The 14701-nt window shown below is 35.4% G+C and overlaps 1 protein-coding gene across 7 annotated transcripts in view; it reads left to right on the plus strand.

Annotated features, from left to right (window-relative positions):
• The window catches only part of MTMR3 (myotubularin related protein 3), a 115181-nt gene that overhangs the window by 60297 nt on the left and 40183 nt on the right, over positions 1 to 14701 (plus strand). For all 7 annotated transcript variants that reach the window (XM_012731075.1, XM_012731079.1, XM_012731076.1 and 4 more), the window contains 2 exons: positions 7097 to 7186; positions 7532 to 7648. In XM_012731075.1, the coding sequence (XP_012586529.1) occupies positions 7097 to 7186; positions 7532 to 7648 (207 nt within the window). The remainder of the gene's footprint in view (positions 1 to 7096; positions 7187 to 7531; positions 7649 to 14701) is intronic.

Here is a 14701-nt window from a genome sequence, read left to right on the forward strand (position 1 = left end):
TTTCTGGATAGAAACAGTTGCCTATCTTCCCTACTCTAAGGCAATATTTGTATCCTCAAGAACACTTTTCCTGTCTATATCTTTGACTGAGAGGAACATATGAAAGACATTTCAGTGACTTGTGGACCACTTAGGTTCCAGTTACGACAGAGAAAATGGAGCAGTGTGCTAAGCACATTTGCATTAATCCTGAGACTATGTAAACAGTGCTTCAAGGCTTAAAAAAGAAATGGTCCTCTGTAATATTGTTCTGCTGGTTTCAAACTCTTTCATACTGGCACACAAAGAAGGAATTGAAAAGATTGTTAATTTTATTAGGGACATGGGTGAAAAATGCTTTGCTTTAAAAGCAAAGTAAAACAAAACAGAAGAGCTCGTTGTTCAGAAATGTCATATTAAGAGAAAGGTAGCTGGTCTTAAAGCTTAGTTTGTGGGCATTACAACTTTGTGAGGTATCAGGTATCCAAACACAGATTTCAGAATTTTAATATTGCTTTAGGATATATTATATTGGTTTTCCCAGTTTTAAATGAGTTGAAAAAGTGTTTGCTAGTATTTATATAGTATGTATACCAGAGCTAATGAATAGCAAATGATGGACTTATGAAAGGTATTCTGTTCTTTACTTATGGGTTGTCTATGACTGTATACTGTATAACTAGCAACGATGTGATCCTCATCATTGTGCTGTTGAGTTCTCTGTAGTGCCCTCCTGATAGTCTCCTTGTGTGCTTTGTAGATGCTTTTGTGTTGTTGTAGTCGGAGAACAGTCCGACTATGTCTTTTTTTCTTTTCTTTTTTTTCCAATTTCTCATAAGTCAGCATTATAGCAAGTTTTAACAAGTACACATTTACAGTCTACCACTAGACCCCATAGTTACATTCCTTGCTAGGCCATGTATTAAGACAGTTTTCTGTTAAGTGTTACTTATTTCAAAGTGAACTGAACATTTTTCAGTTGATTTTATTTTGCTGTCTTGAATTTCCATTAAATAAAGTTGTTCATTTTTCTCTATACATTGATTTAATTAATACCATCCAATTAATATATTCTATCGCTTAAACATTTAGGTTGTGTTCCTTTGTATAGAGAATTCAGGAGCACTGAATTTTCTTTTTAAAAAAAGTATACCTCTGTATAATCTCATACTTCCAGAGGTTCTTAAATGAGATTGAAGGCTATTTTGGGGAAGTTAAACATTAAACACTAGGAAAATGTTCTCCTTTGGAAAATCTCAGACCTGTATAAAGAGAGAATAGTATAATGAATCTTCATGTACTTGTCAAACAGTTGCAGTTGTCATCAATTTGGGGTTACCCTTTTTACATCTGTTTCTCTACCCCCTCTTTGGATTAGTTTGAAACAAATCCCAAGCATTGCATTAAGGAAGAATGTGTTTTTGGTGGTCTTTGTTACCAACTTAAGAGTGACTAGGGCTGACCATGTCACTGATAATTACTTTCAGTTTTACAGTTTACCAAGTGTTTTTACACATTTCATGCTCAGAAGTAGATAGGGCTTTTTAAAATCCTGGAACACTAGGTATTAATTTAGTCAACAGTAATTTTGAGCAGTCTCTGCTTCCCTGTGTTCTTCCAGTAATTCTGACATTGACTTCCCTTCTCAGGTGTGGACTAATACCTGCATAGTTTAGCCAATAGCAGAAACTTAGCCCAGAACTGTGGTGACTAACCCCTTTTCAAGATTTTCCAGGTGACTCCACTGACCTTAACAAAGGTAGAAGTGACTTGAGATGTGCCAGATCCCCCGACATTTGTGATGTTCCTTAGCAGTTTAAGGAAATTGACCATACAGTTATGGGCTTACAACACAGGAGAAATGTGTTTCTGGGTCTATTTTCTGGTCAATACTTCCCAATTTGTTTTTTCCTTCTCATATCTCTTTCCAATTCCTTATTCTATCAACTATCTCAAGTTTGACCTCCTTTTTCAAATGTGAAACTCAGAAACTTATAAGCACTTAATTCAACTTATGTTAGACAAGTAATGTTTTTTGAATTATCGTTCTTCTGGAAGTCAGTGAATATTTGTCCTTGGGGATTAAATGCACTTTTATATACAAGGGAGAAAAAATAATTTTCCTTAAAGGTAATGTGAGCTTAAATAGTTTTTAAAAAAGAACATTGGAGCTCTCCCTGGTGGTGCAATGGGTTTAAAGCACCATATTATGAAGCTCTTGGTAGCCAGTGCACCACGAGTTCGATCCCCAGCCAGGGAGTTGACCCAAATAGCGTGGCAGACCTCTTCTGACCTGCCTGCTGCTCACCTCAGCAGTGTACTTTGCCAGTCTGCCTGTTCTGCTCCCCACTCTGTCTCTGGTGAATTCTCTCACCTACCACACCTCTGGCCTATACTCCAGTTCTGTAAGCATAAATAAATCTTAAAAAAAAAACACACACAAACATTGATTTGATTTGAAAAATTACATCAAGTTCCTGTCTTGCTGCCCCAATTCTCACTTCTCTTAAAGTAAAAAAATCATTCCATTTTCAGTAGCATACTTTGGTTACATAAACCGGTCTGGATTAGTACCTGAGTGAGTGTGACAGCAAGAGTAAATTGGTAAATGACTTTTCTCTCTCTTTTTTTAAACTGCCACTTTATTTGAGTTTTGTGCTGCTTTAAAGATCAGTAAAAAACGGGGTCATGGAACCACTGAAATAAAGGGTATCTCTTTGAAGTCATCTTGAAGAGAGTAAGATTTTGAGCCTTATGCTTTAATGTGTGGTAACAAGTTAGTGTGTGCTGAGAAGGTATACTCAACACGTACTTTTATTTCTCATTTCTTATCTGTCTCCTGTTGATTTATAAGTAGGGTTTCTCTAAACTCAAGATTCTTCATCTTTTAAGTTCAGAGTAAAACTACTCACTGTTGTTTAAGTCAAGAGCTAGCTCTTATAATGGAAATAAAATTGGTTAAAAAGGAAAAAAAAACTAATATAGAGAAGAATGAATTCCTTTCAAATGTGACTTTATCCCTTACCCCTTCACCCAAATGTTGACCTTAGAAGAAATGATTGGAAAGGGATGAAATGAAATGGATTGATAGAAAACTCTTCAGCTAACAGTTATTTTGGTGATTGTAGGACTGAAGTCATTTATAAGCTTTGTGATTACATTTTTGGAGGCTTCAAGCCACAGCATATTATCTTACTAAAATGCACTAATTAAATTTTTTTGTACTCTAAGAAACTGAATAGATTTTGAATAGCCTTTTTTTTGGAGTTATTTGGTTACAAGCTATAATTTCTTGACAATCCTCATGAATACCTAGCAGTCTTATGAAATTGAAGATGTTAAACATACTATTTTCAAATACAACACAAGTATTTAATAATTGCTGAAATTTGGTAGCTTTGCATAGCATTTTGTGCATGAACCATTTATAAAGTTCTTACACTTTTCATTTTTAGAATTTGAAGCCACTAACTTCTTTCTACATTTAAAATATCAGACTTCTTAAGACCCTTGAAAAAGCTTATGCCTCAAAATAAAATAGCCCTTTATTGAGGATGGAGTGGGCTCAGTCAGCTTGTATCCAAGATGCTGGCTGTAATTTGCATGATAGATGGCTGGTTTTCATTCAGGTTTCAGTATGGCTTTTCATGCCATAGATTAACGCTAGGAGAATGGCTTTAGAGGATATCTCATCTCAAGTGGAACAGTTTTAATTGGGTATTTGAATTGAAATATAGTGAGCAGTAATTCTCAAACTACTTGTACTTAAAATGCTTTTTACATTCTTAACTCGTTGCAGATCCCAAAGTATTTTCATTTACATAGTGCCTGTCACCTATTTTTACTATATTAGAAATTAAAGCTGGGAAGTCTTTAAAATGTTCAGATATTCATTTAAAAATTACAGTAAACCAAGGAAATGTTAATGTAAATAACATTGTTGGACTTAATAGATATAGGTAAATTCTCATTTACTTCTGTGGTCAATCTATTAAAATATTGTTTGAAATATGCAAAGTAACTCCAGCTTCACACATATATGTAATCAGAAAAAGAATGTTTTAATAGCTTTTCCAGATAATTGTTTATATTTTTCCTGCAACATTATACCAAAACTTGACAAGTAGTCATTCTTTAAAGCTAAATTGCAATAAGGAATCTGAAATGATACTGAACTTTTTATATTCTTTTAAATTAAAACCATTGGTCTGTCTTGAATTTTAAATGGATCTTTTGTCCATGCATAATTTTGTGACATTATATATTGGTATTTTGAAAATAGTGACTAAGTAATAAAGATCCTCCAAATGTAGACAGTTCACTAGACAAGTTCTTTTAAAAATCACATTAGATACTGTGACCACTGATGTTTTCAGAAAAACATTAGAGAGCTGTGAAGTTGATGGTTCCAGACAGAGGTTCCAGAATTCTAACTTTTGCACAATAGCTTTATTGTTGGCAGTGAATAATGCCTTTGGTGAAAAGATCTGCCAAATATTCCATTTGAATTACCATAATTTATCAGTTCTTTCAATTAAAAATGGTACTTAATGAAAAAGTAGCTAGTTCAACAAGTGAAATAGTTGTATACACACTTTACCTAGAGTCAATCGTAATACTTGGTATGCAGTAGAAATGTTTCATGTGTGTTTCCTATATAAAGAGAATTTTAATGGTCAAAATTTAATAAAGTTTATTATTTTCTTCCCTTTATCAATGACATTCTGAGTGAAATAGCACCACCACCTTCATTGTGCTTGGGTGCTAGCAGTGTTATCCATGATTTCTTTTTGCATTGTTATGATAAAGGACGTGCATGACAATGAAAAAGGCAAATAATGTCTTAGCATTGTTGTGAAAGTGGTTTTGACTATGTAGAATTCCCTGAAGAGGTCTCAGAATCTGCAGACGCCACTTTAAGCACCATGCTAGTAGAATATTAATTGTGTTATGGTTAAGGTTGCTTTGGATAAAGTTGTGTTACTTAACAGGTAGGACTTTTTCTCTGAGACATTACAAAGAATTGTTGGAATTGTAATCAGCAGCATATGTGAAAATGTCCACTATCTAGAGGTTATTACTAGTATTTGGTGAAATGTGATGGTTTTTGCTATTATAAAATTTGATGTGTAAAAAAAATTCAATCATAATCTATTTTCCCATCATAATTTATAAAGTCAAGCTTTCCATTTGATTATACTACTCTCCTAGTTATTTTTTTGTTATGTATAGTTATTATTTATATATATGTGTGTGTGTATGTATGTATATGTTCTTTTTACATCATTATTTTGTACATTACTTTCAACTTGGTTGTAATCCCCGTGGACTACCCACCACCAATTCGCCCATGTGACACCACCATGACCCCTTGTGCTCTTCTCCAGTTTTTGTTTGTTTTCTTTTTATTATATATATTTTAATTTTTTTACATCTGTATTTATTTTGTGCATTTTTTCATCTCAGTTCTAATCCCCATGGGTTTCTCATCACCAGTTCACCCATGTGCTATCACCACAGTCCAGTGTACTCTTCCTACCCCAGTTCCGATCTCATTCCCTCTTCCAGCCCCATAAAATGTCTGTGGCTTATAATTGTTCACTGTTTTCATTTTTACTCTATTACATTTGTTTGTCTTTTTTTTTTTTTTTTAACCCCCGCTCCCATATGCTCCTGCTATGGGTGAAACCATCCAGTATTTTTCTTTTTCTTTCTGGCTTATTTCACTAAGCATGATCTTCCAGCTCCATCCATGTTGCTGCAAATAGCAAGATTTTATCTTTTTGATTGCTGAGTAATATTCCATAATGTATGTACCTCATCTTGATCTAGTCATCTATTTTTTGGGCATTTGGGTGGATGTCATAGCTTCCCTATTATAAATAGTGCAGCAATAAACATAGAGGTGCAGGTGTCCTTTTGAATTAATGTTTTTGTGTCCTTTGGGTAGATACCTAGGAGTGTAATTAATTGCTGGATCATATGGAAGCTCCATTTTTAGCAGTTTGAGAAACTTCCAAACAGCTTACCATAGGGGTTGTATGAGTTTGCATTCCTACCAGCAGTGTAGGATTCTTTTGTGTTTCTATAGCATAAACATTATAATGCAAAAGACTACATTCAAAATATAAATTATAATTAGTTGAATTAAGTGCCCTTGAGATAAGAATTTATTGCTGCTTCTTTTGAAATTGCCTTACTAGAAATAAATCTATTCTGTAATCTAAGAATAAGTCAAGGATAATAGTTTATACATTTTGGTTTGGTTCTTAAACTTACATTGAAAATAACTTATTGTGGAAACTTATTGTGGAAATTTCATATAACCAAAAGTAGACACAGTGATACACTGAACTCCTGCTTAACGAGTTTCATCAGTTATTGCTCGTGGATGGATGTTTTGTTTATACCCTATTAATTAATCATTACCCATCCCCCTATAATTTTTTAAAAGAATTATTCCTTTATTCTAAGATTTTTATTTTATTTTAGTGTAGAAGAACTGGGGTGCAGGCCAGAGGTACAGGGGTTAGAGAGGATTCACTAGAGACGGAGTAGGGGGCAGAACAGGCAGATCCACTGAAATACACTGTTGAGGAGAGCAGTGGATCAAACAGGAGAGGTCTGCTGTGCCATGTGGGTCAGCTCCCTGGCTGGAGATTGAACTCAGTCCACTTTGCCTGGAGGTCTGTCATGGTGGCAGTGCTTGACTTAACCCCTAGGCCACCAGGAAGGTCCACCCTACACTTATTTTAAAGTAAATCCCAAACCTCCTATCATTTCATTCTTATGTAGCTTTCAAAAATAAGGACTTAGGGTAGTAATTTACAGAGGAGGAGAATCACTTCTTGGTTTCTCAAAATAAGTCATGTATTAACAACTTGTTAGTGTTTTATAGAAATGTTCTTTTGGGGCACAGGGTGTCTGTGTGTTCCTTGCTAAGTACCTAAAGATTAGATGGATCACTTTGGGGGATGGTAAATATTTTTTCCTTGAGCTTTTTGGTTATTGATCTTAGTCATTGGACTCTTCATTTTGATTATGTTCCTAGATGTGGAAAAATCAATGTGAATGACTAGAAGCTTTGAAGTTATTTAAAGGTTTTGGATTTTTCCAGGATGAAGAGACTCGGCACAGTCTTGAGTGCATCCAGGCCAATCAGATCTTTCCCAGGAAGCAGCTGATCCGGGAGGATGAGAATCTTCAGGTAATTACAAGTTACCTTTGAATATAAAATGCTTAGCATCACCATAGCAAATTAGGAGAGCTATTGGACTGAAGTAATGCATTATATATTTTTTTCTAAGCCGTTCTCATAGTAAAAATGAAAGCTGGAAAAAAAGTAAAAATAAAGACTGTTTCCAGAGAATTCAATGAGGTGATCATGTTTGTTATTGCTTAGGTAGTCATAAATTTGAATAACTAGGTATATTGAATCTTGCGGTTCTTTTGGTCCACTGTCCTGTTATGCACTGTTTTGTTTGATATGGCATCCATGTGAATATTTTGCTTTACTGCTTCAGAACTCTGAATGGTTTCTTCTGCTTTGAAGGTTCCTTTCCTTGAACTTCATGGAGAAAGTACAGAATTTGTAGGCCGTGCTGAGGATGCCATCATTGCCCTTTCTAATTACAGACTTCACATCAAATTTAAAGAGTCTCTTGTTAATGTAAGTGATTACTGATTGTTCTTTCTCTAAAGTAAGTAGAGAAAGGACGTGTAAAAATATTGTATGCTTGTCTTTTCTCTCACTTTATTTAGGACTCAGGACACTAGGTTAGGAGGCAATATTTACATTTGATATTAAATGATATATGTGGTTGTCTGCTGAGGCGTCTATTCTTTAGTAACACTGAATGACTTGTACTAGATAATGCAGTGTCATTAAGCTTTATGAGGGAACAAAGGCTTTTACTCCTCAGTCTTTAGTAGTTACCAACTGCCTCTGTTGAGATAATTTCCTGGACCTTAATGTCAGATGATGAGATGTACTTTGAGCTTACTGCAGACACTCATTACAGGGTGAAGTTATTTTAATGGCATAGTGGTACAAGTATAGATGTTAAGTACAATGTTTATTTGCATAATGAACTATCTGTATTGACTCTCCGTTCTCAAGAGTACCTTTACCCTTTTCACTTGGGAGGATATGCTTAGTGAGTGAATTGGCTCTTAAAGTGCACTGCCATCATTAAAAGTTTTCAACAAAATGACAAAGACAAAAAAGTTCATCTATTTTCATCAAATGAATACCTTTGTTACTTGCCAGTATTGGGACTTTTTGCACATTCTAGCAACAGTCAAGTGTGTTGTGACATTTATGAAAGTTCATATAAAATGACTGCTTTTATACAGATTGTGAGTTTGGGGGTTCATTTTGGAATGCTTTGAAATCTTTCCCTCAGTTCATTTTGTTCACTGGTCCAAAAGTTTCCATACAGCCTCATCATTCTTTCCCTTGTCACAAAGACTCAAGTGGCAGTCATTTTCTTTGCAGCTGGCATTTAGTATTTATGTATTTATTATATATATTGTACTTATTCTTTATAGTTAAGTTTTTTTTTTTTTTTTTTTTTTTTTTATCTAGGAGTTGCCAGATTTGGGCTACCAGTATTGCTGTTTCATTAGTTTCCTGTTCATTAGCTAAAGACACACAAGATTCAATACAGAAAAAGTTATGTTGTGCTTTTATACCATGTAGAACTGTGTTCAGAGGGCCCATCTTTATAGGATGGCAACTTTTAGGAATCCCAGCAACCAGAAATCCCATATTAGCTATTACTGTCAAAGTAAAGACAAATAATTAGTAGAAATGCCAAAGTTAATTTTGTGTTTAAATAGCTGAGATCACTCAAATACTAATTAAATGGTGGAGAATGATAAAGTTTCATATCACTACATTTTCCTAGCATCCCCTACTTCTGAGCTTATTGATTTATGGCTAAGTATTTCAGAAACTATAGATATATTTAGGAATAGGGTCTGTAGGAGAGAGATCATGTTGGATTTGAACATGTCATTCACCAAAATCCTTCAGTATTTGTTTTCTGTTTCTAAGATTAAATTACTTAGCATGTTCTTGGTCTAATGGTGTGATTCTTGGGCCCTGAAAACTTTTTTTCCCTTCTTTTCCCTTTCTCCCCATTGTACTTTAAAATTACTCTTTGGACTATTCAGCCCCATCTCAGATTTCTGGCTTCTTTTTCTTCTGTCTAGTACAGGGACTATGTCAAAACATAGTCAGATGATCACTTCTTCTCTGAAGCCTTTATAGTCCCACTTCCTTTCCTGACAGTTTATTGTATTTGCCTGGTTTCTGTTTCTTGAACACAACTTTTTAACATATATAGATATGTTGTAATTTTATAATTCATTTTTGTGTCTTGAGAATCCAGCATATCTCTGGTGCCAACATATTCAGTAAATATTAAGTGTGAATGAGGTTTTAAGGCTTTGAAATGGGTATTAAATCATTTTAAAACAACCTATTTACATGTGAATAGGCCTGTTTCATTATTACCTCTCAATTACTGTAATTGTTGATCTCCCATTGTGAATAAGATAGACTGCTTATAAAAACTTGCCACTGTTTGTTCTGAGTCATTTATTCACCTAAAAGATTTTTCAGCATTTTAACTCTTAAGGCATAGATCCCACACATCACCTAAGAAGCCCAAGACAATGACTTAGAACAGGAAATATTGTAGTGACTTTAAACATTTCAGATTGAGAGAGACTAGAACTTCTCCATAGAAATAAATTAATCACATTAATTAGCGTTAAGGTTCCTAAAACCTGTGGTTACTGCAAGGAAACAATGGGTTTTCCTACCCTGGGTCCTGAATAGAGACAAGAGAGAGTTGGTGGTGGTGTACTTTCCTCTTTCCCACCCTTAGCAGAGAAATATTTCAGTAAAATATGTGCAATCATGATACCTCCTTCAAATGTTACTATATTAAGTCAAACACATTTCAGCTATAAAAGTCCCATGTATACCAGTATAGTGGCATGTCACACTTTGCATCATTTATGTATACTTTTTTTTTTTTAAGGATTTATTTATTTGTGCATACAGAACTGGGGTACAGGCCAGAGGCTCAGGGGCTGCGAGAGGCTTCACCAGAGACAGAGTGGGGAGCAGAACAGGCAGATCGACGAAGTACACTGCTGAGGGAGCAGCGGGTGGGTCAGGAGAGGTCCGCCACGCCATGTGGTCACCTCCCGGGTAGGCGGGAATCGAACTCATAAGGAAGTGGCTTTAGCTTCTCAGTGCTGTGCTTTAACCCGCTGCGCCACCAGGGAGGGCCATTTATGTATACTTTTAAGTCAACACATTTCGCACTTAGAAATATGACTTAACCATAAAATTTTAAGTATCTACTTGATATCATATATTCTGCTAATTTTCTAGCACATTGTATAAAATGTGTCTGTAGATGTAGATACAATATTATGATTGATCCACACACATTGAAGTGTGTGTTTCCAATTCCTAGGGTAAGGGGCCTTTGTGGTAGAATTCACTTGTAGTATTTAATGTGTGAACTGCATCCGCTCTGTGCTTTTCCAAAACTGTAATTTTACATATATACAGGTATGTTTCTTTGTTGCTTAGATAATTTATAAACAAATGTTCATGTGGAATTCATGAAAGTGTAACACTACTTTTTGTTGTGTAATTCAATAGACCACTTCTCAATCTGCTGCTTTTGAAATCCCAGTAAGTAACATGAGAATCCTAGGAAATTACTGCACTTGTGCTTGGAATAAGTTGGTTTTGAGTGTCAGATATTCACCTTGCAAATCAGCAAATTTATTCTTTGCATGAGTCCCTTCCCTCTTACTAGACTTAAATTCTGGTGGTACTCGATAATGAGAACTGTTCATGGGGTGAAGTTAAAACCCTCACCTTACCTCACCTCATCTGACCTCACCTCACCTCATCTGACCCCACCTCAACTCACCTGAACCCACCTCACCTCACCTCACCTCACCTCACCTCACCTCACCTCACCTCACCTCACCTCACCTCACCTCACCTCACCTCACCTCACCTCACCTCACCTCACCTCACCTCACCTCACCTCACCTCACCTCAACAGATGGAATTGTGACCTTCAAAAATTAGAAACTGAATTTGAACCAGAAATTATTAAATTAACATTAGTATATAAAAGGTCATCAAGTTATATAAACTGGAAATACCTTTTTCAGTATGTTTTTCATGTTTCCATTGTCTTAACTATATGCAACAAAAATCTTTGTCCCCTAAGCATCAAGAGGTGTATTTTCTTTGCACTTTAGCTTCAGTATTCATACACTGTCGCAGAGTCTCTGAAACCAGGACTGGGATTGTAACTTGTAAATATCAGTGATGAGCAATAAAGTATTTGGGTTTAAAACTGTGATGGTTTTCTTCTTACTGGTTTTTAAATGAAAAGAATCAGTGCCCACATATTCTTTATAGCTCATTACAGAATTAGGTTTAGACTCATTACTTGCTGTATTTTCACTCTGTTAATGACATTTTTACTTCAAATGTGTATAAGAGATTAGAATTACTCATTTGGATTATAATTTTTGTTAAATAATGAAATTATTCTACTTTTATATTTTGATGCTGAAAAATAATATATAAATGTGCACAAACACATTCCCCTAAATGAACTGAGATAAATATAGTAGGGTATGATAGCATAAAATTTCCCTTGTAACACTGGAATGTCATAGTACTATGTGCATGTATACTACATTTTTAAACTGCTGCTCTTCTGCTTTTTCGGATTGATGCTCGTAGAGGTTTTAGTGCCCATGATGTAACTTTTTGCCTCTTGAGGAATTAACAGCACTGAGTGTGTTTATTGTTTTGAGCATGACTGGTAGAAATTATAAACAGAAAAGCACTATAAAGGGAGATGGAATTACCTGGCAACTATAAAGTAGAGGAGAAAGGGGTTGCTCATTTGGATTATAAAAAGAGCTTTAAAAGAAAGGAGTTGCTACAAAGCATAACAACAGGCTGTAAAACATAATAGTATACTTTAAAGAGGATTCAAGTGCAATTTTGGATTTTTTGCTACTCTTTCACATCTATTTTCTTCTTGAGATTCATGGTGGGGAGGCCTGTTAATTGTCAAAGAAAAATTAAAACAGCTCTCCTATGGAAGGGAAGGTTCTCTTAGAGGGAAAAAAGAAAGCTGCACTATATATAATGGAAGGAACCTTGGCTAGATGGCATGGACATGGAATCTCTTCCTAATTTTACTAGTAGCATATAATATAGTGGTTTAACCTTGCTGGGCTATAAAGTGGCAAGGTTCTTGAATATGTAATTCTTTACTTGTAAGTACTGTTGAATATTGGATAAGTCTAGTTACAGAAAAGGCAAGACATCCTCTTCAAATGTAAGGAAAGTTCAGAGGCTTAGAGCAATGGAGTGAACCTATATAGAAACTAAGTGTGTTTTGGTTGGACTGGTTAGACGACCAGTTCTTGCTAAATGAATAGAAGAGGTAGCATTCTGTGGAAATAAATGGGAAGGGAGGAATGTCGAAAGAAAGAAAAAGGGGGATGTTTACTTGCTATTAAGTCATTACATACACATTCTTACTGCATTGACTATCCGCATGAGCATTAAAGCCTGCTGTTTTCCATATCTGTAACTTGTACACATGTTTGTTTTGGTGACTTGCTGGTATCTGCATACTAGCAACTAACATTTTAATTCTTTCTTAAATTTGCAGTATTAAACAAATATTGTATATCAAATGAATTTTAGGTAGCAGGTATGTTCTATTTTTTGAGATGTTTCATTCTTCTGGGAGTCTGGATACAGTACCTTGGTCTGATAGGAAGGACATAAAACTTAATATTCTTTGTAACAAAGACTGGTCTACTCCCTCCAACAGCTGCTAACAGCTTTATTTGGTTTTCAGGTTTCTTAATTCTAAGGAAAGGTGATCCAAGGGGACTTGGATTGCTGCAGGAGACTGCCGATAGAGCCACTTCTCATGTAGACTTGTGAAGCTCACTCTCTACCCTAGGCTCTTTCCATTTGCTGTGTATGGGTCCTAAATTGTCATATGTGACTTTCTAAGTAGGGACCATCCAGAGAAAGCAGAAACTGGTTATATATAGTTAGGTTGGAAACTTATCCAAGGAAATCAGGAATCAGCCAAAATTTTCTAAAACTGTAAGTAGAACACAGACCTCTTGATTGATAGCCTGGTGGCCACTTTTTTGGGGGAGATTTTGGGGGCAAATAAGATTTTAAGGTAGATTGAAAAAAAAAAAAACCCAACAACAATCTGTTACAGGCCCCCTAAAGGACTGGTTGGAAAATAAATCATCTTCTAATCTCTATCTTCTTGGTCTCCTATTCCTTCTTTACAATTTATTGTTACTGATACACTGTTTTGCTTTTTTTTTTTCCTTCTTAGGTATATAGGTCTTGGAAAGAATTTTTGCCACTTCACTTGCAGTTTCTTTAGTTCCTTGGAGTTAAGGACTGAAACAAAACCAGAGAGCTGCAAGTTCCTTTTGTCTCAGAACACAAGGAATATGTTTTAGACTTTCTCTTATTCTCAGTCCAGTTACAAGTATAAGTGAATTTTGTAGATTACAGATTTAGAACCAGAAAGGCTTTGGTCATAAGGTAAACAACCCCAGCCATTTATCTTAGTGTTACTATCTTGTTTTCATCTCTTATTTGCCCCAGGTTCTATTTCTTTGTCTCAGACATCCAGCACTGGGCTACTTTTTGATTGCTATGTTGTTCTGAGAATTCTTTGCTGACTCTGGTAACTGCATAGGTAGGGCAGGGTTTGTAGGAAGCATGTTTCTGAAACTGGCTCAGCTAACATCTTTTGAAGCAAATCATCCTGGACAGGAATCACTCTTTTATTGTTTTATTGTTGGAGGAGATACATCCTTCTTCTCATGCTAAATTAACTTTTGAAAATCTGAGAGCTACATTTTGATTTAATGTGATACAAAAGGCTGTGGTCCACTCCTTTTCAAAAAAGTGAGATTTTCTATTGTTTTACCAGACTCTTTTAAGAAGTTTTGGAAATAGGTTTTTGAAGGTAGGGGATGAGACAGGGGAAGTTGAGGAATAGGGGAGGAATCTCATGTCAATGTAAGGATTTGTGACCTTGTTAAAATGCTTTTCTTCTTATCTGTCTCTCTTCTTTGACCCCTCTCCACTATTGTTCTTACACCTGTGCTCAATACCAGATTGTCAGGAGGAGATCCATTCTGCTTGCTTACACCTCAAGTTCCATGTAGCATCCGGGACTCTTAAACTATTCTTTTGAAGCAAATCAGACCTGGATAGTTTTAGAACAAGCAGACAATTTAGACTTCCAGCCTTTTTCAGAATGCTTCTTAGCTGACACAAGAACACAAACTCACTTTCTCATTTGAGACAGATGACAAGCAAAGTTCTACTGGTATCTTGGTTTGAGTTCTTTTCTATAAACAACAGGATTTCCACCTTTTAGCTTTGTGTTACTGAAGGTCATGGCTCAATATAGTGTCTAAAATTATTATTTTAATGAGCTTGGGAGTTTGATGCCTGAGAGATATTTTTTCTTCCAAAGGTTGTACCTCCTCTTCATGCTATGACAACACACTATGCCATTGATTTATATAGAGAAAGGGAAACTTTAATTCACTCTGCAGTGAATCACTTGAATATTACTGGTGTGGATAAATTCGCAGT

The sequence above is a fragment of the Condylura cristata genome, unplaced genomic scaffold, assembly GCF_000260355.1.
Source record: "Condylura cristata isolate star-nosed mole 26May11 unplaced genomic scaffold, ConCri1.0 scaffold00029, whole genome shotgun sequence".
NCBI lineage: Eukaryota > Metazoa > Chordata > Mammalia > Eulipotyphla > Talpidae > Condylura > Condylura cristata.